This window comes from Vicia villosa, unplaced genomic scaffold (assembly GCF_029867415.1).
Source record: "Vicia villosa cultivar HV-30 ecotype Madison, WI unplaced genomic scaffold, Vvil1.0 ctg.000605F_1_1, whole genome shotgun sequence".
In the NCBI taxonomy this organism is placed as follows: Eukaryota; Viridiplantae; Streptophyta; class Magnoliopsida; order Fabales; family Fabaceae; genus Vicia; species Vicia villosa.
Genome location: NW_026705277.1, coordinates 557724 through 582994, shown reverse-complemented (window position 1 = coordinate 582994; position 25271 = coordinate 557724). Strand labels below are relative to the sequence as shown.

The window sequence follows — 25271 nt, the reverse complement described above, 5'->3', positions numbered from 1 at the left end:
CGAGGAGTATATGGTGAGGTAACTTATTGTCTTATGCCTTTACTAATGCAAAACGAATCAAATTCCTTTGATGTACACTCTTCACTAAAAATCAGTCCTCAAAATCTTTATTGCTTTTCCACTCTTATTCTTAGTCACGGTTTTCAACTTATTGAATACTTCAAGAGCTTCACTTTTGAATTTGATGATATACGTCTATAACACTCTTGTATGTTCATCAATAAAAATGGTGAAATAATTGATCCCACCTAGAGATAATACTCAAAAAGGGTCATATATATCACCACACAAACTTCTAGTACATTATTTAATCTGTTAGGTATGTTTGATGCAAAGGCCAATCTGCTTTACTTTCCCCTAAAATAGGTTGTACATATCATTGTGTTTGCATTAAGTTTAGGCAGACCATACTATAAATTCTTAATGGTCAATTCATTTAGACTTTTAAAATTTAGTTGATCGTACCTCGTATTTCACAATCACCTAGGTTCATTAATGCTTGATATGCACATACTTGTTTGTACTCACTAAACGTACAAATGTAAAACAATCCCTGGTAGATAAGGAATGTCAAAGACTTTAAGGTTGTTGTGGTATTGAGAGTCATCTCACGCAAGGTAAAAAGCTATTATATTTATGCATTTTCTATGTCTTACCCTCCTAAGTATCACGATACTGATGTATTTATAGTCCCATGTCCCCTTGTTAACCCACATTTTATGAGTTAATACACCCTTAATCTTCTTCTAATTTATGGCTAATTTGTTTTTTTAGTTTTTGTTATATTGCATTCTAGTTGTTTTATAGTAATTTGCTTGGAGCACAATTGTTCGAATCTCAAAGGTGTCACATGCAAGTATAGATGTTTTTTATTATAGCAAGTGATAAAAATAAGAGTATCGTACCCACATGGAGTGTTACTACTTATATATGATTTTGTATTAAATCTATTATCTCACTTTAAGCATAAGTAGAGAAATAATAATATGTGATGTTTTGAATCCAGCTTTCATATAAAATAAAGTAAATTGTAGAAAAACGTGGTGTAAAAGTAGTTAGAGTAATATAGTTGAGCTTTGATCCATTAATATACTTTAGTGTGCTACTGTTTAATGACGAGTGATGTCGTGACAAGAAAGGCCAGAAGGATCTTGTGATGTATTTCTACCTCAATCAGAAACATGCATACAAAGGCGCGAAAACCAATTCTCTAAGTTCCACTTGTAACCCTAATATACGTCTGTTAAATGTTTTGATTTTCCTTAATGGTTGCAGTTTCTTATATCTAAGCCATCTAGGTCAAGTGAATATCTCAATCCTACTCTTTCAACCATTTTTATTCATGAAATACACTTGTTGTTGGATCTCTCACAACAACAAGCTGTTACCTATCTCTAAGGTGATCAATCAAAGAAATAAGTGTTGGAATTGTAAACACATGATAAAGCAAGCACTAACCACACAATCATATAACATAAACACACTTTTAATATTAATATCACATTGCTCAACTATAAGAGGTTTAGCTCACAGTGAGCTAAGTACAAGCTATGAACATGTTTCTCAAAGGAAACATCTTAAGACAAGAAAATGAACAAAAAATATAAACCTAAGAGGAACTCGGAGTAGGACTTGAGATTGTTGCGCCAATGGTCATCAGCCAGCACAGACTTGGATGAGGAGAGAAGACTCTTTTTAGCATAGGGGATAAGAATCTCCGTACTAGCAGACAACAATGGGAGACAAGGTGTGCAGACTGCCACAGCAGGTGCATCCGTTGATTCTCTTTAACTACAAGTTTTAGCCGGTCCCTTTTTCTCGAACCAAAGGCTCTTATACCATTTGTTAGCGCAACATCGGGGGAGGGTCGAGTCGGGAGCATTGTTAATTTTTGGGACATTTCTTTGAGCAACACACCTTTGTGGGAGAGACACCACTTCTCCACCTAAAACCTTAAGGTGATAGGTGAGTGGGTTCTCCCACTTATATATGCTCAAGTCACCACACACATTTCCAATGTGGGACTATTATCCACACTCACACTTGATTCTCAATACTTAGTACTTCTTTCCATTCTTTCCTTATTAGCTAGCAACTTTTAAATGTTAACTCTCCATAATCCAAGCTTCTTCAGCTCGTATCCCATCAGCAGACTAGTTAACTCTTGCCTCAGCTTGATTTTTGCTAACCTCTACACACAAAACATAAATTAAACTAACAAATTGGAGCACCTAATGTACTCCACACATTTGAACCAAATGCGGTTTATTCTAATTTCGATTTGGTTCGGTTTGATTTTACAATTTTTTATTGAACCGTTTCGGTTTTGAACACTCCTAAAAAATAAGAATGTTTATTTATAATTTTTACTAATATAAAATATATCTTTTTCAACATAATAATAAATAAAAGAAACATTTCCAACTGTACTAACCAGTCTGGCTTCAATAATTTTTTAAGTATTTTTATGCGTAGGAGGGTTCATAAGAGAGGAAGGAAAGAATAAGAACCCCGCACAAGGCATGCATGAGAAGAAATCCCACTTCTAATTATCCAAGCAATGCTTTTACGGACACACACATCTTCATTTAAAAACCCTTGATATTTCTTTCATGCATTTCATCAAACACATAACGCACGTACCCACCCCAACATAGACTCCGTTTTCGTGCTCCAAATTGTGAAACCATGAAATCAGAGAAATTGGGATTCTGTCTTGTTCTACTCTTGTTGAGTTCATCTACTTGTTTAGCTTGGTTTGGTAGTAGTAAACACAAAACTTCAACTGCAAATCAACAATCCTCATCATCATCACCTTCGTATTTGAACCGTTTTCGTTCTGGCTCATCCGTCGTGTTCCCGGTTCACGGAAATGTTTACCCTGTTGGGTATGTAAAAGGAACTTTTTTTTTCTTACATTCTGTGTTTTGCTTTTTTTCCTTCAGTTTCACTTTATGCCTTTCTTTCTCCGCTGTTGCTTTCCTCGTGGCTTTTCCTATGAGGCCCCTCTCCATGTTTTGTTCTGTTCTTTTATTCCTCGAAAAGAGTGACGATTAAACAATGAATTTGAATATATTAAACATCTTTTTGAGGTTTCTTCCCATTCCTAAAGCATGTTTTTCTTTGTCTCATCTCATTCATACACAAACTTATAGCTTTTATTTAACATGTATAATGGATGAATCTATGTATAAAAGCATACAAAGCTATGTAGTACACACATTTCGTAATGAAGATGTGTATGATGTCTGACAAGATACAGACTCATGTGTTTACATTCGGTTATATTATTTTCTCAAATTATTGTCTGTCCTATTGTCCCTCGTATTTATCAATTGATTAGGTGTTCCACTAGTACAATTCATTCTTACTTTTTTACATTTACAGGTTTTATAATGTGACTCTCAACATTGGGTATCCACCAAGGCCATATTTTCTTGATATTGACACGGGTAGCGACCTAACATGGCTTCAATGTGACGCCCCTTGCTCCCGTTGCTCTCAGGTACTATCACTCGCTTTACTCATTGTCAAATACTAATGAAACAATGACACAGACACTGACATGTCAATCTGAATTATCGGTACTACATAGCTTAATTGATATATTTATGTAGAATTTGTTTGATTAAAAACTCCTATAATAACTAATCTTCCATGATTGTTGCTTATTTTTCAGACGCCCCATCCGCTTTACCGGCCTAGCAATGACTTAGTCCCGTGCAGGCATCCCCTCTGTGCATCCGTGCATCAGACGGAGAACTATGACTGTGAAGTCCAGCATCAGTGTGACTATGAAGTTGAGTATGCAGATTATTACTCATCCCTTGGTGTACTAGTCAATGATGTCTATGTTCTCAACTTTACAAATGGAGTCCAACTTAAAGTTCGTATGGGACTTGGGTTAGTAACTCTTTCGCATCATTTGCTAGTTTTAATGCTTAACAACCTCAAACTCAAACCACTTCCTTAGTTTATATTATCGTTTGGATAGCACATAAGTGCCATCATATAAGTGCTTATTATGTATAATCTAAAAGTTGTTTTCACAACCTATCCTAGAGAGTTTATGTAAATAAGTTCAGAACACCTTATAGACATGTCATGTCTTACGCTGTTTTTATAAACTCTCCTAAACTTATGTCAGTAAATAAATTCAAATAAATCATTCGAAACAGGCCCTATGTGTATGTTCTATCTAAGTATATCCTTTCTGCAAATGTTTCAGAAAAACACAAATGTTGCATGATGATTATACCATACACATAACTTTTTATTAAGAGGTAAGGATCCTGTTATCTGATACAATTCTTTTTGGTTACTTTCTCTAGATGTGGATATGATCAGATTTTTCCAGAATCTTCCTACCACCCTGTAGATGGTATGCTTGGCCTTGGCAGGGGAAAATCTAGCTTGGTATCACAGTTGAGTAGTCAGGGTTTGATAAGAAATGTGGTTGGACACTGTTTGAGTGCACAAGGAGGAGGATACATCTTCTTTGGAGATGTTTATGATTCGTCTCGATTGACTTGGACTCCAATGTCATCGAATGATCAGTAAGTAGATTTTCACATGTCAGATCTACATTTTATGTTCTCCACATTTATGTAATCATATTAATATTTATTTTTGTTAATTTGTGATTTTTCTCAGCAAACATTACTCGGCAGGGCCAGCTGAACTCGTTTTTGGAGGGAAGAAGACCGGGTGTGGAAATCTTTTAGCTGTTTTTGACACTGGGAGCTCTTACACTTACTTCAACTCCAACACTTATCAAGCACTAATTTCTTGGGTCAGTTGAAAGCTATTTTCATTATATCTTCCAATTTCAAGCATTTCAAAATGCATAAGCAATTACCACAACAATGTCAATATTTGAATTGTTTTCAAAATAAAAATAAAGGTTATTTATTTCCTAACTAATACGATAAAATACCGACACATTGTTTAACACGGGTCTTTCATTTGATTTTCACATGTAGTTGGCAAAAGAATTAGCTGGAAAGCCTCTACAAGAAGCACCTGAAGACCAAACTCTCCCTCTATGTTGGTCTGGAAAAAGACCTTTTAGAAGTGTATATGACGTCAAAAAATACTTCAAGCCTATTGCATTCAATTTCCCAGGCTGTGGGAGAACAAAAGCCCAATTTGAAATTCCTCCTGAAGCATACCTGATTATATCAGTGAGTCAAGTCCCAAGTCCCAACTAATCAATTTCTTCAAGAATTAAGATTAACTTTTATATCGTTATAACTTCACAAGTAACTGATTCCTTTCATTTTTGAATTTTGAATGCTGATAAATTGTCCTTTCAGAACATGGGCAATGTTTGCTTGGGCATTCTAAACGGCTCTGAAGTAGGAATGGAGGATCTGAACCTAATCGGAGGTAGGAATTGTGTTACTTTCTCTTTTCTTTCGATGCTCGTTCTTGTTAATTGCTTTCATCAATTGTACTGCTTTTGTCCACTTTTTTCAGTTTCATCTTTTTCACCAAAACTCTTGATGAAACTATGCATTATTAAAAAGCCCTTTTTTATGCAGACATGTCCATGCTAGACAAAGTGATGGTATTTGACAATGAGAAGCAGTTGATTGGCTGGGCACCAACAGATTGTAACCGAGTTCCAAAATCCCGAGATATCAGCATTTGATTACAACAGATTGTATCATCATATAGCAACTTATACCCTACTTTATAGAACAGGGTATATGGTTGTATCAAATAAATGTTGATATCCTTATAAAGATATCCATGTGAATAGTATATTGGTATGGTATAGAGGTCTACACTGAGTTTTAGTGTTTAAAGTGTAATTCCAACTGATCACAACTGAATATGATCAGTAGTATAGCATATCAGGAAAGTTTGAGAATTTTAATTGGAAAGAGGAATTGATACAAATATCAGATGCATTTGTTGATTCTATAATTGATCTATAGATTTCATACAATAATATCTCAGCTGCTAGAAAATAAAATTATAAAACCACGTGCTAGGCCTGCTAAATCTCAGCTGTTTTTTTCCTCAACAATGTCTACTATTCTCCTTAGTATATTATAGGAACCTCAAGTTGTGAACATTAATTAGACAGAGTAACATCATCAACTATAAACAATTTATATTTATATGACAATTCTTTGAGCAGCATCAATTTATTATTAGTAGTAATACATTGGAAGCTGTTTTGTGTTCTGACTTCTTAGTATTTTAATGCAAGTCTTTTTCTTTGAGCATTGTTTTTGTTCCGGATTCATAAATAAAGCGTATAATAGTCTAATATAAAGCAGCATTTTATCTCTTTGAATTGAAAAGTATATTACAAATATATGAAAAAATGCTTTCATACCAGCAACAATACAAGAATTTTCTACACGAGTTCCTGCTCTTACACATTGACACACCAATGCATGAACCATTAGGTTTGGATCTACACCTACTGGAGATAAGATAACCCTACAGCTTTTTTTTTTTAATTACATACAATTTTTCCTTATCTGTGCACAAATTAGGTCCAACCTAATCCAATCCAAATGGTCCATGTCAGCCAAAATCACAATTCTCTGATCTCTCTATAAGAATAAGAATAATTATCCTTAGTGGTCCACATACAGTAGTTAATTAGGTGTAATTGCATTAATTAACGATGACTTTTCCTACTAAAAAAATAAATTAAATTAGGCAACCTCCCATTACCAAAAAGAATCATTTTCTGTCAAAACAGAATCAAAATGGCTTTTGTTGGTACATGAACATATCCTGTAACGGCGAAAGCTGGTTGATTTGGAACTGATCATTGGTCCCAAAAGGGTCATCCTCATACTCAAATGAAAGGCTATTATCCAAGTAATTGAACTCAAAACCAAACGCGTCATCCAGCTGTATCCCAAGTTCATTCCATTTTGGTTCACTCTGCACCTCCCTGTCACACGTGACATCCGGTGAAACCACGTGCCCGGAGCTGCTCGAGTCTGTGTGCAGCTTCGGAACCGAATCCGATGTGTCCATGTACAGTTGGTAATTCACCAACTTCTGAATTTCTGGCTTTCTCTCATGTTCTTCTTCTTCATGCTGATAGTAATTATGAACCTCTTGTGTGTTGCCTGTATTGAATTTCTCAATCTTTCCTTTCTTGTTGTAAATTCTACACAACACCCAATCATCAAGCTGCAAATCAAAAACGAAACTAAAATCAGATAAAATTTTCTATGAAACATTAACACAAACACTTCGACATCACCAACAATAATTTGAAAAATCAAACTAATTGGACACCAAACATACCCTCAAATTGTTTTTCTTGCCGGCAGACCTATCAACGTTGGCAAGACGATACTCATGCATAATCCAATTAGTTTTCACTCCTTTGGGAGCTTTACCAGCATAAAAAACCAGTGCCTTTTTTATCCCCATTGGCTTCACTTTCCCAATCGGTTTATCAGCCCCGGTAGCCTTCCAGTAACCACTTCCAGCAGCCCGATTAGGCCGAGAACCGTTCGGGTATTTTCGATCCCTCGGAGAGAAAAAGTACCATTCTTTCTCACTTTGATAACCCATTTCTGCATACATAAGAACAAAAAAAATTATTGATATGCAATTAGAAAGAAAGTTAGAAAAAAAAAGTGATAAGTGAAAAAATGAAGTACCAGGTAGCTGCCATGGATCAAATTTATACAAATCAACTTCTTTAACAACGGAAACAGAAATTGAGTGGCCAGCACATTTTCTACACAAGTAATGATTCACCAATTCTTCATCTGTTGGATGAAATCTGAAACCAGGTGGTAACTCTAATTCACCCTGCATTCGCGTATCTGAAGGCTTCTTCAAACGTTGACTCTGTTGTTGATGATTGTTCTCGTTGATGATTCTCGTTGTTGTTGTTGACGATGATTCTTGTTCTTGTTGATGATTATTGTTGTTCTTGTTGTTGTTGTTGTGTGTTGTGTTTTGTGAAATGAAAGTTGCGATGAGACAGAGTCAATGGATGGGTTTTATTATATAGCAGCGTGAGAGAAAGTGATGAGTGAATTTAGACACGTGCGTATGCTGAGGTGGAGGTCGTATCTATATATTTTCAACATATAAATAATGTTCGTGATATTTTCAGCTGACCGCAGCCACTACGTGGCAGTGTTTGAGTGGTGGTTTGCACGTGTGACTGTTCAGCGTTTTTTGGTGATTCTGTCATTGCTTACGTTATTCTTGTGAGCCCGTACGGTCGTTTTTTAAATGTCGGCTTGAATAGTTATGGTCATGTCGATCAGACCAATCATGTGGTTCTATTCTTGGGCTACCCATCACCGTTATGCTTCGTGTTCAAAATTTGTGAAGTAACAACTTGCAGTGAATGTTTAAGCATAGTATAATAAAGTGTTGGGGGACATTCTTTAAAAGTAAACTCTATTTGTCATAGATATATTTTCCTCCATTACAGAAATGAATGTGGTTTTAACACATAAAATTTGTTTTAAAATGTTTAATTTTTTATGTCATTTTTTTATTTGTTTACTTTGAGGATTGTTTCAACTTACATTAATATAATCAATTTAGTAAAAATGAAAGGTTCTATAATAATATTATTTTATTCTTTAATCTTCGTGAAAAAATTTTAAACGTTACTCATTTTAAAACGAATCTTCTCCTTCATCAATCGCGATTTTCTTTATCATATGACTCTGTCTCGGACCGTCTGTATTCGTCTCCCTCTCTTAAAGATTCAACTCTTTATGTTTTACACGACTATGTTGAAACTGAGTATTTCACCGGAGAATACTTCTTTGGGGTAAATTTTTTTCGTTCTTCGATCTTGTTTTTGATGCTTGACGTGTTTTGCTTTGGCTTGCTAAGAAGAAAAGTACTGAGAGGAAAGTTTGATTATGTTGAAAAAGATATGAGATATAACTTTTGATTTTGATATGTGGTTCATATTGTTGTTTGTTAGTTTTTGTATTACAAATGTCGTTGTATTTTGTTTGCGTGTCATTGTCTCAACTATGTTCCTGTGTATTGCTGTGGCGTGACGTCTTGGATATTGCTTACGTTATGAACACATACGTTATTGTCGGTTGGCATTTTGACTCGATTCGATCATGATACGTACACTTTGCGTTAGCATCTTGTTGTTTTTTATCTATAGTTACATGCGACGTTCTGCTTTCGTTGTCGTTGCGTGCTATACAGATATGAGTTTTTTGTTAACGGCTTTTGCATTACGTCTCATCATGTTTCATTACGCTTACGTTATGTCGATTTGCATTTCAATTCAGTGGTGTTATGCATTTTTCTTTAGCATGTTTGTTATGATTGCTGATTGTTTGTGTATTGCTTTCCGTTATGTCACATTTCGTGCGTTACGATACGTTATGTTAACTCGCATTACAATTTGCGATGTTACGTTAACTTTCGAGCCCTCGTGTTACAATTTGCGATGTTACATTAACTTTCATGCCCTCACATTACAATTCGCGACCTCGTGACACAATATGTGCGTTATGTGGATTCACGCACGTTAACACAATTCGTGCGCGTGAACTCAATTTGTGCATTACGCGGATTTGCGTACGTTAACCCAATTTGTACGCGTTAACTCAATTCGCGTATGTTAACTCAATTCGCGTTCTTACATTACTTTTTGTAATTTTGCATTATGATTTAATCGGATTCAAAATCTTTTCTCAATAAATAAGAAAATTGAGTGTACAGTCTTTTTTATCCTCGAATAATCATACGCAAAGTGTACACTTTGTTCCGACCGATTATTCGTCTTTTGCCAAAAATAACAAAATCAAACTATTTTTCACAATTAAAACCAATACCATTTTCAAAATTATTCGAATTTATCTCAAATAATTTTCTCAATAGACTCGGATGAAAGGACAATTGAATGCACATCTTTTTCATCCTCGATTAATCAGATGCAAAGTGTACACTTTGTTCCAACCGATTATTTGTCTTCCGCCTGAAAATACATAATTATATTTGGATTAAAAAGGATAATTGGATAGACATCCTTTTGATCCTCGAGTAAACAGACGCAAAGTGTACACTTTGTTCTAATCGGTAATTTGTATTCCTCAAAGACAATTTTCATAAATCAAATATGGATAAAAAAGGACAATGGGATGCATATCCTTTTTATCCCCGAATAATTAGACCTGAGGCGTACACTTTGTTCCTGTAACACCCTTCTAATACCCCGCCTAAATAATAAACAATAATCAGAGTAAACATGAATAAGGGCATTACAACTTCCAAATAATTAAACAATAATACTCATGTCATGCCATAAAAGAGAACGTCAACCAAATTTATTCAGATCATCATGTTTAGCACAGCGGAATTATCTTTAACATCTGAATAACAAACAGCCAAGTCACAGACTTAAAACATCAACATAAAAATCCATCCAAAATAAAAAAGAGTTTAACAAGTAACTCTAGACGACGCCCCCAGTGTTACACGACCAGAGCATGACACGGACCCAACTGACTCTAACGAACTACTTGACGAGCTAATCCTCACCAAGTACGAGAGCTACTCCTCAATCTGAAAAATAACAACAGTAAGAGTGAGTCTCATTCACATTTAACTAATGTTATAAGATATAGATAATAAAATATCATTTCACATGCCATTCACCCAATCACAGTTATGATCAGATTCAAACCGTACAATCAGTGAGCAAACAACCAAATTAACACATATTATAACATTGGACAATCTTCCATTCATGTTATAATAGCAAAACAGCCTAATGCAATGCAACTACATGCATGTGGTACCAAAATCTGGGATAACCCAACTCACCGACCCACCATTGTCAAGGATACGGTAACACCCACTCACTAATTCCACACAATGGGAATTAGCTACCACTGATCCACCATCGTCAAGGACCAGCCACATAATGATTATGAATGCATGCATCAACCATAACATGCTCATCACCCACATACATCGATCAATGTCATAATCATCAATAAAACACATATTTCATACCAACAATACATGTATAATAAACACCAGTTATAACCACAACATCATACAGGTAAGACATTCATTAGTGTACCTATAAACATATCCCACCACAAACAAATAAAATCGGGTGTTTTAAAAATAACTCAAGCCACCACTCAAAACACCATTTGAGTATATAAATTATTTGATTAGCTTCACTGTACTCGAAACGGCACCAAAATCCGGTTTACGGTTTAAAAGTTACACATTTTTAAACTTTTCAAAACGGCCTATCGCCAACAGCACGCGGCGCCACACACAGTTCGCGGCGCGGAACGAATAGGAACTACGCCTTCGCGGCGCAAACAAGGGTTCGCGGCGCGGAACGAATAGGAACTACGCCTTCGCGGCGCAACCAAAGGTTCACGGCGCGTACTCAACACAACACAACTTCCTGGCTTTCTGCCAAGCAGTTCGCGGCGCCAACTCCTGGACGCGGCGCCAACTGGCGATTTCCAGAACTCCGAATCGCAGAAAACAGCCTGCGATTTTGCCCTTCCTTCACCAATTCATGACCAAACCAATCCCATTCCAACCAGATTTGCATACAGTGAAACAAACACATATTATAACACATTTACAATACATTCAACCATCCAATTATCACCAATACATGATCAATATAATCATTATGCATCAATCCTCCCAAAACCTAACACTTCTATAACCTAAGCACAACCCAATTGATACGAATAACACGATCAAATTCTATCATACTACCTATAATCCCATAATAGAATATAAACGGAAGAGTCCCCCCTTACCTGAAGGTTGATTCTTCGCTCTTCCTCGGGTTGCACTTCTCCGCTCCTCTTCTCTTTTGACGTTCAGACTCTTCTCTTCTCCTTAGTTCTATTCCTCTTTCCCACAATTCCTCTAATTTGTGGAAAATAAAATAAAACTATTTTAATTAGTAATAGGGCCTACCAATACACCCCCCCTCTTTACTAAAAGCGACACTGGCCCATCAGTCTCATTATTCCCATTTTTCTCAGTCAACTCAAATAATTCTAATATTTAATCCAAAAATTAATTAAATTAAATAAAGAATTTTATGGGGTGTTACAACTCTCCCCCACTAGAAAAGTTTTCGTCCTCGAAAACATACCTTAGGCAAAGAGTTCCGGGTAGGAGTCCTTCATCTGGCTCTCCAATTCCCACGTGACATTTCCACCGGCTGGTCCTCCCCAAGCTACTCTGACTAATGCTATCTCCTTGCCACGCAATTATTTCACCTTCCAATCTTCAATCCTCATAGGCAAAGTTTCAACTTTCAGATTATCCTTTACCTGTACATCATCGACTTGGATCACATGAGATGGATCAGCAATGTATTTCCTCAACGGCGATACATGGAATACATCATGCAGATTCGCAAGTGTCGGTGGCAACGCAATGCGATACGCCACTTCTCCAACCCTCTCCGTAATTTGAAACGAACCAATAAAACGTGGAGTCAACTTCCTTGACTTCAGTGCTCTACCAACACCAGTTGTAGGAGTCACCCTCAAGAACACATGATCTCCTTCTTGAAATTCAAGTGTCCTTCTCCTTTTATCATGATAACTTTTCTGTCGACTCTGAGAAGTCTTCATCTTCTCCTGAATCATCTTAATCCTTTCTGTTGTCTCCTGAACAATTTTCGGCCCAATCACAGCACTTTCTCCAGATTCGTACCAACATAAAGGCGTTCTACACCTCCGACCATACAAAGCTTCAAACGGAGCCATACCAATACTCGAGTGAAAACTATTATTGTAAGTAAATTCGATCAAGGGTAGATAACTATCCCAAGCACCGCCATTTTCCAACACACAAGCACGCAACAAATCTTCTAGTGATTGAATAGTTCTTTCTGTCTGTCCATCCGTCTATTGATGATAAGCAGAACTCAATCTCAGCTTAGTACCCAAAGCCTTCTGCAAACCTTCCCAGAATCTGGATGTAAACCTTGGATCTCTATCTGACACGATACTTGAAGGAATACCATGTAAACTCACTATCTTCTCAATATACAATTGAGCCAGCTTCTCCATCGGGTAATCCATTCTCATTGGTATAAAGTGAGCAGACTTTGTCAACCTGTCCACAATAACCCAAATAGCTTCACAATTCTTCACCGTCCTCGGCAAACCTGAAACAAAATCCATAGATATACTATCCCACTTCCATTCCGGAATAAATAACAGTTGCATAGCTCCATACGGTTTCTGATGCTCAATCTTCGACTTCTGGCAAGTCAAACAAGCATATACAAATTCAGCTATTTCCTTTTTCATTCTAGGCCACCAAAACAGCTTCTTTAGGTCATGATACATCTTGGTAGCACCAGGATGAATACTCAATCCGCTACGATGTCCTTCTTCAAGAATACTCTTCCTCAATTCGGCAATGTCAGGGACACAAACACGGTTACCAAACCTCATTATACCATTCTCGTCGATTCTGAATTCACCTCCTTTATCTTGGTTAATCAGAGTCAACTTATCAACCAACTCTACATCAGTCTTCTGACCCTCTCGGATTTCCTCAAGAATACCACTAGTCAGCTTCAGCATACCCAATTTAACACTGGTAGGAGTGTCTTCACATACTAAACTCAAATCTCGGAATTGCTCAATTAAATCCAATTCTCTCACCATAAACATAGACATATGCAAGGACTTCCTACTCAATGCATCGGCAACAACATTTGCTTTACCCGGATGATAATTCAGTTCAAAATCATAATCCTTGAGAAATTCTAACCATCTTCTTTGTCTCATATTTAGCTCTTTTTGGTCAAAGAGATACTTCAAACTCTTGTGATCACTAAATACTTCAAACCTTGAACCATATAGGTAATGCCTCCACAATTTCAACACAAATACCACTGCTGCCAACTCTAAGTCATGAGTCGGATAGTTTCTCTCGTGCACTTTGAGTTGTCTCGACACATAAGCGACTACCTGTTGATTCTGCATTAGTACACCTCCTAATCCCGACAACGAAGCATCACAATAAACAACAAAAGATTCCGCCGGATTCGGCAAAATCAAGATCGGCGCACTAGTCAACCTCTTCTTCAACTCTTGGAATCCTTCTTCACATTTCGAATCCCAGACGAAAGCTTGACCCTTCTTAGTCAACTTAGTTAACGGCAACGCTAACTTTGAAAAACCTTCAATGAACTTTCTATAGTAACCCGCAAGACCAAGGAAACTACGGATTTCGGAAACTAACTTCGGAGCTTCCCACTGAGACACTGCTTCTACTTTCGTTGGGTCAACGACAATACCATCCTTGGAAATTACATGCCCAAGAAAGCTCACTTCATTTAACCAGAACTCACACTTTGACAGTTTTGCATAAAGTTTTTTTCCCTTCAATAGTTCCAATACCACTCTAAGATGATCCGCATGTTCTTCTTCATTCTTAGAATATATTAAAATATCATCAATAAATACTACTACGAACTGATCCAGATAAGGATGGAAGATCTTATTCATATACTCCATGAAAACCCCCGGCGCATTGGTTACTCCAAATGGCATCACTGTATATTCGTAATGACCATACCTCGTTCTAAATGCCGTTTTCTGAATATCGTCCGTCTTCACCCGAATCTGATGATATCCCGACCTTAAGTCAATTTTGCTGAACACACACGCCCCAACTAGTTGATCCATCAAATATCAATCCTCGGCGAGGGATACCGATTCTTGATAGTAACCTTGTTCAGTTGTCTGTAATCCACACACAACCTCATTGAACCTTCTTTCTTCTTCACTAGTAACACCGGTGCACCCCACGGTGAGACACTAGGACGAATAAATTTCTTCTCAAGTAACTCTTCCAATTGACTCTTCAACTCAGTCAATTCCGATGCCGACATACGATAAGGTGCCATTGACACAGGACTAGTTCCAGGAATTAATTCAATAGCAAAATCCACCTCCCTCTCTGGCGGTAATTCTCTTACATCTTTTGGGAAAACTTCCGGAAATTCACATACTACCGGGAAGTCACTACTCACCGCTTTCTTTTTCGCTTCCATGGACGCAATCAACATAAACACGGCAGCCCCGTCCTTCATTGCTTTATCCACTTGTCTAGCCGTCATCTCTAAGTCCTCAACAATGACATCTTCAGGAAAAATAACCGTTTTCGTGAAACAGTTGATATGAACCCGGTTAAATTGCAACCAATTCATGCCTAGGATAACATCCAGTTGTTCCAACGGAAGGCACACTAAGTCCATTCCGAATTCTCTACCAAAAATATCAATTGGACAGTTCAAACAAGCAAACGAAGTAGTCACTGAACCCGACGCAGGAGTGTCAACGATCATACTTCCATTAATATCAGATATTTCCAAATTCAGTCGTTTAGCACAATCCAATGAAATAAACGAGTGAGTTGCTCCAGTATCTATTATTGCAATTAAAGGAGTGCCATGGATAAAACACGTACCTTTAATCAACCGATCCTCTGGAGTAGTCTCTGAACCAGATAAGGCGAACACCTTACCACCAGCTTGATTCTTCCTCAGCTTAGGACACTTAGGACTAATATGACCTTCTTCCCCGCAGTTGAAACAAGTTACAGTGTTCCCTTTGCACTCAATAGCAATGTGACATGCCTTTCCACATCTATAGCACTTCTTTTCCTCACTTTTGCACTCGTGAATGCGATGTCCAGGTTCTCCACACTTGAAGCACTTAATAGGGGCACTAGAGTCTCCCCCACTAGGCTTCTTCCAGCCTCCAGCTTTCTGGTTACCCTTACCATATGGCTTACCACGATCCATATGCTTTTTCCCTTTCCTGTCGACTAACTCGCGAGAGTGTGACGACTTCAGTTTAATATTGTCCTCTTCAAAGATTCGACTGCAGTCAACCAAATCGACAAACCTGCGAATCCTCTGGTATCTGATACCCTGTTTAATCTCATCACGGAGACCATTTTCAAACTTAACACACTTCGAGAATTCACTAGCCTCATCATTATTGTAGTTGACATAATACTTTGCCAGCTCAACAAACTTGGACGCATACTCCGGCACAGTCATGTTACCTTGTGTCAGCTCCAAAAATTCAATCTCTTTCGTGCCTCTAACATCCTCGGGAAAGTACCTCTGCAAGAATTCTCTCTTGAACACAGCCCAAGTGATTGCAATACCTGCAGCTTGCAGTTCGTCCCTACTAGCCATCCACCAATCATCAGCTTCTTCAGACAGCATGTGAGTCCCATATCTCACCTTCAGATTTTCGTCACAATCAATCACCCGGAAGATCCTTTCAATTTCCTTCAGCCACTTCTGGGCGCCTTCGGGATCGTGAGTGCGTTTGAACAACAGAGGGTTGTCCCTCTGAAAACTATTCAGCTGCCTGTCAGCACCGATTCCAGCTCCATTGGCATTCCCTCCCAACACACCAGCAATCATACCGAGAGCCTCAGCAATCGCATCGTCGTTCCTTCCTCCTCTTCCGGCCATTGTTCTGCTAAATATCAAACAATATTTATTAGAACAAGAAGTATCGACAGTGTCAATCATACACTAATCGCATACGAGGGGTCAACCGACACTAAGACTCTGACTCAAACGACCGACTATGCTCTAATACCACTATTGTAACACCCTTCTAATACCCCGCATAAATAATAAACAATAATCAAAGTAAACATGAATAAGGGCATTACAACTTCCAAATAATTAAACAATAATACTCATGTCATGCCATAAAAGAGAACGTCAACCAAATTTATTCAGATCATCATGTTTAGCACAGCGGAATTATCTTTAACATCTGAATAACAAACAGCCAAGTCACAGACTTAAAACATCAACATAAAAAACCATCCAAAATAAAAAAGAGTTTAACAAGTAACTCTAGACGACGCCCCCAGTGTTACACGACCAGAGCATGACACGGACCCAACTGACTCTAACGAACTACTTGACGAGCTAATCCTCACCAAGTACGAGAGCTACTCCTCAATCTGAAAAATAACAACAGTAAGGGTGAGTCTCATTCACATTTAACTAATGTTATAAGATATAGATAATAAAATATCATTTCACATGCCATTCACCCAATCACAGTTATGATCAGATTCAAACCGTACAATCAGTGAGCAAACAACCAAATTAACACATATTATAACATTGGACAATCTTCCATTCATGTTATAATAGCAAAACAGCCTAATGCAATGCAACTACATGCATGTGGTACCAAAATCTGGGATAACCCAACTCACCGACCCACCATTGTCAAGGATACGGTAATGTTAGAACAAGATTTGTTCTTATCAATTATCTTAGTTTTGATGATAACAATAATATGAATTTTGCTTAAGATAATATGGTACTCTAATCCAATGCAATTTCCCTTTCAGGAAATATATATAAAGAGTACGCATAATTCAGCGCTCAGAAGTTGTATCTCAAATGGTTCAGCATGCAACATCAGAACATGGTCTGGCAAGACATCAGAAGATGGTCGAAGCAGAATCAGAACATGGGTCTATGGAAGCATCAGAAGAACATGAGATCAGAAGCACTGAAGATCAGAAGATGGTATCACGCTCAGAAGCACTTCAAGGTCAGAAGATCAGAAGATGCTATGCACCAAGCTGTTTTGACTCTGATGATATTCAAACGTCGTATTCACAAACATCAGATCAGAAGGAAGTACAGGTGGCAGACTACGCTGACTGACAAAAGGAACGTTAAAAGCTACTAAAGGCTACGTCAGTAGACACAGCGTGAACAAGGCTCGAGGTAGTTGACAAAAGCGTATAACATTAAATGCAATGCTGTACGGAACACGCAAAGCATTAAATGCATTCAACGGTCATCTTCTCAACGCCTATAAATATGAAGTTCTGATGAGAAGCAAGGTTACCAATTTCTACATCTATTCTGTGAATATCAAACTTGCTGAAACGCTGTTCAATCAAAGCTCAGAATCTTCATCAACTCACTACATTGCTGTTGTAATATTTTAGTGAGATTAAGCTTAAACGTTAAGAGAAATATCACAGTTGTGATTATCGCTTTTAAGAAGCATTTGTAAACTCTTGAATAGATTACATTAAGTTGTAAGGAACTAGAGTGATCGTGTGATCAGTATACTCTAGGAAGTCTTAGCAGTTGGCTGAGCAGTTTGTAACTAGAGTGATCGTGTTGATCAGAATACTCTAGGGAAGTCTTAGGAGTGAACTAAGCCTAGAGTGATCGTGTTGATCAGTAGACTCTAGAAAAGTCTTAGAGGGTATCTAAGCAGTTGTTCCTGGAGTGATCAGTGTGTGATCAGAAGACTCTGGAAGACTTAGTTGCGGACTAAGTGGAAAACCATTGTAATCCGTGCGATTAGTGGATTAAATCCTCAGGTTGAGGTAAATCATCTCTGCGGGGGTGGACTGGAGTAGCTTCGTTAACAGCGAACCAGGATAAAAATAATTGTGCAATTTATTTTTATCGTCCAAGATTTAAAGTCACACTTATTCAATCCCCCCCTTTCTAAGTGTTTTTCTATCCTTCAATTGGCATCAGAGCGCCGGTTCTAAGGTGCAAGCACTTAACCGTGTTTAGAAAAGATTCAGGAAGAGAAAAACGCTTCATTTAAAAGATGGTTGATGAAAGTGAAAAGTCTACATCTACACCTGCATCTACATCTGGCTCTGCTGAGCAATACAACGGTAACAATGGTTATACTAGACCGCCGGTATTTGATGGTGAAAACTTTGAATACTGGAAAGATAAACTGGAAAGTTACTTTCTGGGTCTAGATGGTGATCTATGGGATCTTCTAATGGATGGTTACAAACATCCAGTAAATGCCAGTGGCGTGAAGCTGTCAAGGCAAGAAATGAATGATGATCAAAAGAAGCTTTTCAGGAATCATCATAAATGTAGAACTGTTTTGCTGAATGCTATCTCTCATGCTGAGTATGAGAAGATATCTAACAGGGAAACGGCCTATGACATATATGAGTCCTTGAAAATGACTCATGAAGGAAATGCTCAAGTCAAGGAGACTAAAGCTCTAGCCTTAATCCAGAAGTATGAAGCCTTCAAGATGGAGGATGATGAAGACATTGAAAAGATGTTTTCAAGATTTCAAACTCTTACTGCTGGATTGAGAGTTCTTGACAAGGGATACACCAAGGCTGATCACGTAAAGAAGATCATCAGAAGTTTACCCAGAAGATGGGGTCCTATGGTGACTGCATTCAAGATTGCAAAGAATCTGAATGAAGTTTCTCTGGAAGAGCTTATCAGCGCCTTGAGAAGTCATGAAATAGAGCTGGACGCAAATGAGCCTCAAAAGAAAGGTAAGTCTATTGCATTAAAATCAAATATCAAGAAATGCACTAACGCTTTTCAGGCCAGAGAAGAAGATCCTGAAGAATCAGAATCTGAAGAAGAAGATGAACTGTCCCTGATCTCCAGAAGGCTAAATCAACTCTGGAAGACCAAGCAAAGGAAGTTCAGAGGCTTCAGAAGTTCAAGGAAATTTGAACGTGGAGAATCTTCTGATGAAAGAAGACTTGACAAGAAGAAGTTCATGTGCTATGAATGCAATGAGCCTGGACACTACAAGAATGAATGTCCAAATCTTCAGAAGGAAAGTCCCAAGAAAAAGTTTCATAAGAAGAAAGGTCTTATGGCAACCTGGGATGAGTCAGAAGATGATTCAGAAGATGAGCAGGCTAACTGTGCGCTGATGGCGACAGAAGATGACGGATCAGAATCTACATCAGAATCAGATTCTGAAGAGATATCCTTGGCTGCAAGAAGGACAAAGCACAACATGTCATGGTACCTGGACTCTGGATGCTCACGACACATGACAGGAAGAAGGTCTATGTTCCAAGACCTGGTGCTTAAGTCTGGAGGAGAAGTCAAGTTTGGAGGAGATCAGAAGGGCAAGATAATTGGCTCTGGAACTATAAAGTCTGGTAACTCTCCTTCCATTTCTAATGTACTTCTTGTAGAAGGATTAACTCATAACCTCTTATCTATCAGTCAATTGAGTGACAATGGTTATGATATAATCTTTAATCAAAAGTCTTGCAAGGCTGTAAATCAGAAGGATGGCTCAATCCTATTTACAGGCAAGAGGAAGAACAACATTTATAAGACAGATCTGCAAGATCTTATGAGTCAGAAGGTGACCTGTCTTATGTCTGTTTCTGAAGAGCAGTGGGTCTGGCACAGAAGATTAGGTCATGCTAGTTTGAGAAAGATTTCTCGGATTAACAAACTGAATCTGGTCAGAGGACTCCCTAATCTGAAATTCAAATCAGATGCTCTTTGTGAAGCATGTCAGAAGGGCAAGTTCTCCAAACCTGCATTCAAGTCTAAGAATGTTGTTTCTACCTCAAGGCCATTAGAACTCTTGCACATTGATCTGTTTGGACCAGTCAAAACAGCATCTGTCAGAGGAAAGAAATATGGATTAGTCATCGTAGATGATTATAGCCGCTGGACTTGGGTAAAATTCTTAAAACACAAGGATGAGACTCATTCAGTGTTCTTTGATTTCTGCATTCAGATTCAATCTGAAAAAGAGTGTAAAATCATAAAGGTCAGAAGTGATCATGGTGGTGAATTTGAGAACAGATCCTTTGAAGAATTCTTCAAAGAAAATGGTATTGCCCATGATTTCTCTTGTCCTAGAACTCCACAACAAAATGGAGTTGTAGAGCGAAAGAATAGGACTCTGCAAGAAATGGCCAGAACCATGATCAATGAAACCAATATGGCTAAGCATTTCTGGGCAGAAGCAATAAACACTGCATGCTATATTCAGAATAGAATCTCTATCAGACCTATTCTAAATAAGACTCCTTATGAATTGTGGAAGAATAGAAAGCCCAACATTTCATATTTCCATCCTTTTGGATGTGTATGCTTTATTCTAAACACTAAAGATCATCTTGGTAAGTTTGATTCCAAAGCTCAAAAGTGTTTCCTTCTTGGATATTCTGAACGCTCAAAAGGCTACAGAGTATACAATACTGAAACTTTGGTTGTAGAAGAATCAATCAATATCAGGTTTGATGATAAGCTTGGTTCTGAAAAACCAAAGCAGTTTGATAATTTTGCAGATTGTGATATTGATATATCAGAAGTTGTTGAGCCAAGAAGCAACGCATCAGAAGCAGAGCTCCTCAGAAGCAAAGAACCAGAAGATCAAGTATCAGCTTCTCTGGAGGATCTAAGTATTTCTGAAGAACCATCTGTCAGAAGATCATCCAGACTTATCTCTGGTCATTCAGAAGATGTCATTCTTGGAAAGAAGGATGATCCAATCAGAACAAGAGCATTCCTTAAGAACAATGCAGACTGTCAATTAGGTCTTGTATCTTTGATCGAGCCAACTTCTGTTGATCATGCTCTAGAAGATCCAGACTGGATAATTGCTATGCAAGAAGAACTGAATCAGTTTACAAGGAATGATGTTTGGGATCTTGTTCCTAGACCAGATGGATTCAATATAATTGGTACAAAATGGGTCTTCAGAAACAAGCTCAGTGAGAAAGGTGAAGTGGTAAGAAACAAAGCCAGACTGGTGGCTCAGGGTTATAGTCAGCAAGAAGGAATTGATTATACAGAAACCTTTGCACCAGTGGCCAGGTTAGAATCTATTCGTCTATCAATTTCTTTTGCCACTCAACATAACATCACTCTCTATCAAATGGATGTTAAGAGTGCCTTCTTAAATGGTTATATAGATGAAGAAGTTTATGTCCATCAACCTCCTGGTTTTGAAGACTCTATGTCTCCGAATCATGTGTTTAAACTAAAGAAATCATTATATGGATTGAAGCAAGCTCCCAGAGCTTGGTATGAACGCTTAAGTTATTTCCTTCTAGATAATGGTTTCACTAGAGGAAAAGTGGACACTACTCTCTTTTGTAAAACCTTTGAAAAGGATATTTTAATTTGTCAAATATATGTAGATGATATTATTTTTGGAACATCTAATGCTACACTTGGAAAGGAGTTTGCTGAGTCTATGCAGGCTGAGTTTGAAATGAGCATGATGGGAGAACTCAAGTATTTCCTTGGAATACAAATAAATCAAACATCAGAAGGAACATATGTTCACCAAACCAAGTATGTGAAGGAACTTCTGAAGAAGTTTAATCTTCTGGACTGCAAAGAAGCCAAAACTCCTATGCATCCAACATGCATCCTAGGTAAGGATGAGGTAAGCAAGAAGGTAGATCAGAAGTTATACAGAGGTATGATTGGATCTCTTCTATATCTGACTGCTTCTAGACCTGACATTCTGTTCAGTGTTTGTTTGTGTGCTAGATTCCAATCAGATCCTAGAGAATCTCATTTAACTGCTGTTAAGAGAATTCTAAGGTATCTGAAAGGTACTACTGATGTTGGCTTAGTTTACAGAAAATCTAAAGAATACAACTTAGTAGGATTCTGCGATGCTGATTATGCTGGAGACAGAATTGAAAGAAAAAGTACTTCAGGAAGTTGCCAATTTCTTGGAAGTCATTTGATCTCCTGGTACAGCAAGAAGCAAGCAACTATTGCTCTATCAACCACAGAAGCAGAATATGTAGCTGCTGCTGGTTGTAGTACACAGATGCTCTGGATGAAGAGTCAGTTAGAAGATTATCAGATATTTGAGAGTAACATTCCTATATTCTGTGATAATACTTCTGCTATATGTTTATCTAAGAATCCTATTCTTCATTCAAAAGCTAAACATATTGAGATTAAACATCATTTCATAAGGGACTATGTTCAGAAGGGTGTCATATCTTTAAACTTTGTTGATACAGACCATCAATGGGCTGATATCTTTACAAAACCCCTGGCTGAAGATAGGTTTAAGTTCATTCTGAAGAACATCAGTATGGATTTATGCCCAGAATGAGAAGATGAGAAGTTCTCATGTATGAGTATCTTCCGAAATGAATGTGGAACATTCTTTTTAGTCAGAAGTTCTGATTGAAATCTTTTAGAAATTATGATTCGGTTATTACTAACGTTTCATTGTCTAAGTTGATTCAGAACCTCTTTTAAAGCAAAACAGCTGTTACGTTTTATCTCGGGATGGTAAACCTGTCGTTACTATTCATGGATAAGCGCGCGTGCAGTTGAAGGGACGCCGACCATAGGTAACTGTGCTAGTCACCTCATTTGTCTTTATTATCTCTCCTCACGTCACGTAACATTAAATGCTATTCATCATTCGTTTCATTTTATTTTTTTTAAATACTCTTCAAACTCTTCTCTTTCCCTCTCATCTTTCTCTATCTCCTTGCATTCCTCATCAAGTTTTTCTCTCTCTCTCTTCCATATCAAACCCTACCTGTTCATTTTTCTGCAAACCCATCATGAACTCTTCATCAAGCCCAGGAAATAATGAAAATGATCAAAACAACAAAAGAAAAGCTGTTGAAACATCACCTTCCAAACCCAAAAAGATCAAAATCACCTATGATCCTCTCAAGGTGAATCCATTCGAAGCAATGTTGTCTGGAAACTATTCTAGACGTGTGTTTCATCCTCCTGGTGAAAGCCCTCCATCATCTCCATCTTCTTCCTCATCTTTCGACCTTCAAGACTCAGCTTCCTCTTCATCTAACCCTTCCTCTCCCTTGATCGATTCCGAAGAAATCTCTTCATCTTCACCTGCTGGGAATGCTGTCTCTGGTAAAGATGGTGGAAGATCTGCATCAGAACCAAGTCTCCCTGAAAGCCCGAGAAGCAGTCAATGAGGCGTTTCACTCCTTCATGGCATGTTGGCACAGACTTTGTCTTAGCTAGGGTCTTAGGATTTGGTCTTTGTAGTTTCGTTTTCTTGTTGCATCTGTTTTCCTGCATTCCTGTCTTGTAAACCTTTTTGATTATCAATGAAAAAGTTTCTTTGATTCCAGTGATTCTATTTGTCGTTTTATGCATCTGAATCTTTTTAAATTTTCTTTTTGATGTTATGACAAAAAGGGGGAGAAGATAAATGATAAATGATTTGATTAATCTATCAGTTGCTGGGTAAAGGCTCCCACACATTCACTAACAAGAACTGCAAGTTCTACATGGTTTAAGTGTTTTGCAGGTACAAAGAAGTGAAGTGAATCTTCAGAAGCAAACACTAGAAGCAAAACCATGGAAACTGAAGCAAGCTGAGTGCTGTCAAGCTTCAGAGATCAGAAGCAAGAAAGAAGAATGAATCAGAAGCACTGATAATAGAATTTGAATATCATTGTCTATCCTGTTCTGACAAAATTCTATTTTCTCTGATACATATAATGTTATGGCTCTGATACATTATTTGCTCTGATACATTATTTCAGCCTATATGGCTCTGATACATATAATGTGTTCAAACATACATTTTATGTTCTAACTCGTTCATGCTGACTTTTGTCGTTTAGTTTTTGTTCTGTAACATTTCAGGATGTAGAGATGCTCTGATGATGCTCTGGTACATTCAACAATGTTCTGATACAAATCTAGCATGAAGTGATGTTGGTAGACATTCAAAGTTCTGAAGCTATCCGAGGGAAGCAGAAATCAGAAGATGTGAATGTTCTAAAAGATCCAGAAAATTCAAGTTCTGAAGCTGTCCTGAATGGAAGCAGAAGTCAGAAGCTGTGAATGTTCTGAAGATCAAAGAAATTCAAGTTCTGAAGCTGTCCACGATGGAAGCAGGAATCAGAAGCTGTGAGTGTTCTAAGGATCTAAAGAAATTCAAGTTCTGAAGCTGTCCAATGGAAGCAGAAGTCAGAAGCTATGAATTCTCTGAAGGCAGAAGCTTATATGATCGTCTCTACCGAAATAATCAGGGAAGTCTTTTATCAAAGTTCTTCGAGTATTTATTTCAGGGGGAGATTATTTATCTCAGGGGGAGATTGTTAATCTCAGGGGGAGACATATTCATATGCTTATGCTATAGCTGTGTAATTTGTCTTTTGCCGTCTACTCTTTCTGATCGCAAATTCATATCATTTATATATGTTTTTGTCATCATCAAAAAGGGGGAGATTGTTAGAACAAGATTTGTTCTTATCAATTATCTTAGTTTTGATGATAACAATAATATGAATTTTGCTTAAGATAATATGGTACTCTAATCCAATGCAATTTCCCTTTCAGGAAATATATATAAAGAGTACGCATAATTCAGCGCTCAGAAGTTGTATCTCAAATGGTTCAGCATGCAACATCAGAACATGGTCTGGCAAGACATCAGAAGATGGTCGAAGCAGAATCAGAACATGGGTCT

The 25271-nt window shown here is 37.7% G+C and overlaps 2 protein-coding genes across 2 annotated transcripts; one reads left to right on the top strand and one right to left on the bottom strand.

Moving 5' to 3' along the window:
- The first annotated feature begins 2487 nt into the window (after positions 1–2487).
- LOC131629783 (aspartic proteinase Asp1-like) lies at positions 2488–5915 on the top strand. Its single transcript, XM_058900574.1, has 8 exons — positions 2488–2888; positions 3388–3505; positions 3680–3903; positions 4332–4556; positions 4654–4792; positions 4983–5183; positions 5316–5388; positions 5544–5915. Exons 1-8 carry the CDS (start codon positions 2689–2691, stop codon positions 5651–5653), a joined length of 1290 nt encoding a protein of 429 aa, XP_058756557.1. The 5' UTR covers positions 2488–2688; the 3' UTR covers positions 5654–5915.
- A 357-nt stretch (positions 5916–6272) lies between these two features.
- Positions 6273–7977, bottom strand: LOC131629784 (NAC domain-containing protein 2-like). Its single transcript, XM_058900575.1, has 3 exons — positions 7647–7977; positions 7285–7559; positions 6273–7167 (listed from the first exon to the last, which is right to left on the bottom strand). Exons 1-3 carry the CDS (start codon positions 7804–7806, stop codon positions 6727–6729), a joined length of 876 nt encoding a protein of 291 aa, XP_058756558.1. The 5' UTR covers positions 7807–7977; the 3' UTR covers positions 6273–6726.
- Positions 7978–25271: the final 17294 nt, after the last annotated feature.

Excerpts from the sequence above, each read along its gene's own strand:
- LOC131629784 (XM_058900575.1), bottom strand. The coding sequence starts at position 7,806 with ATGCAGGGTGAATTAGAGTTACCACCTGGTTTCAGATTTCATCCAACA. Across the intron at positions 7,560-7,646 it reads TGATCCATGGCAGCTACCTG|AAATGGGTTATCAAAGTGAG; the intron begins GTACTTCATTTT and ends TTATGTATGCAG. Across the intron at positions 7,168-7,284 it reads GCAAGAAAAACAATTTGAGG|CTTGATGATTGGGTGTTGTG; the intron begins GTATGTTTGGTG and ends TTTGATTTGCAG.
- LOC131629783 (XM_058900574.1), top strand. The coding sequence starts at position 2,689 with ATGAAATCAGAGAAATTGGGATTCTGTCTTGTTCTACTCTTGTTGAGT. Across the intron at positions 4,793-4,982 it reads ATCAAGCACTAATTTCTTGG|TTGGCAAAAGAATTAGCTGG; the intron begins GTCAGTTGAAAG and ends TTTCACATGTAG. Across the intron at positions 5,389-5,543 it reads GGATCTGAACCTAATCGGAG|ACATGTCCATGCTAGACAAA; the intron begins GTAGGAATTGTG and ends TTTTTTATGCAG.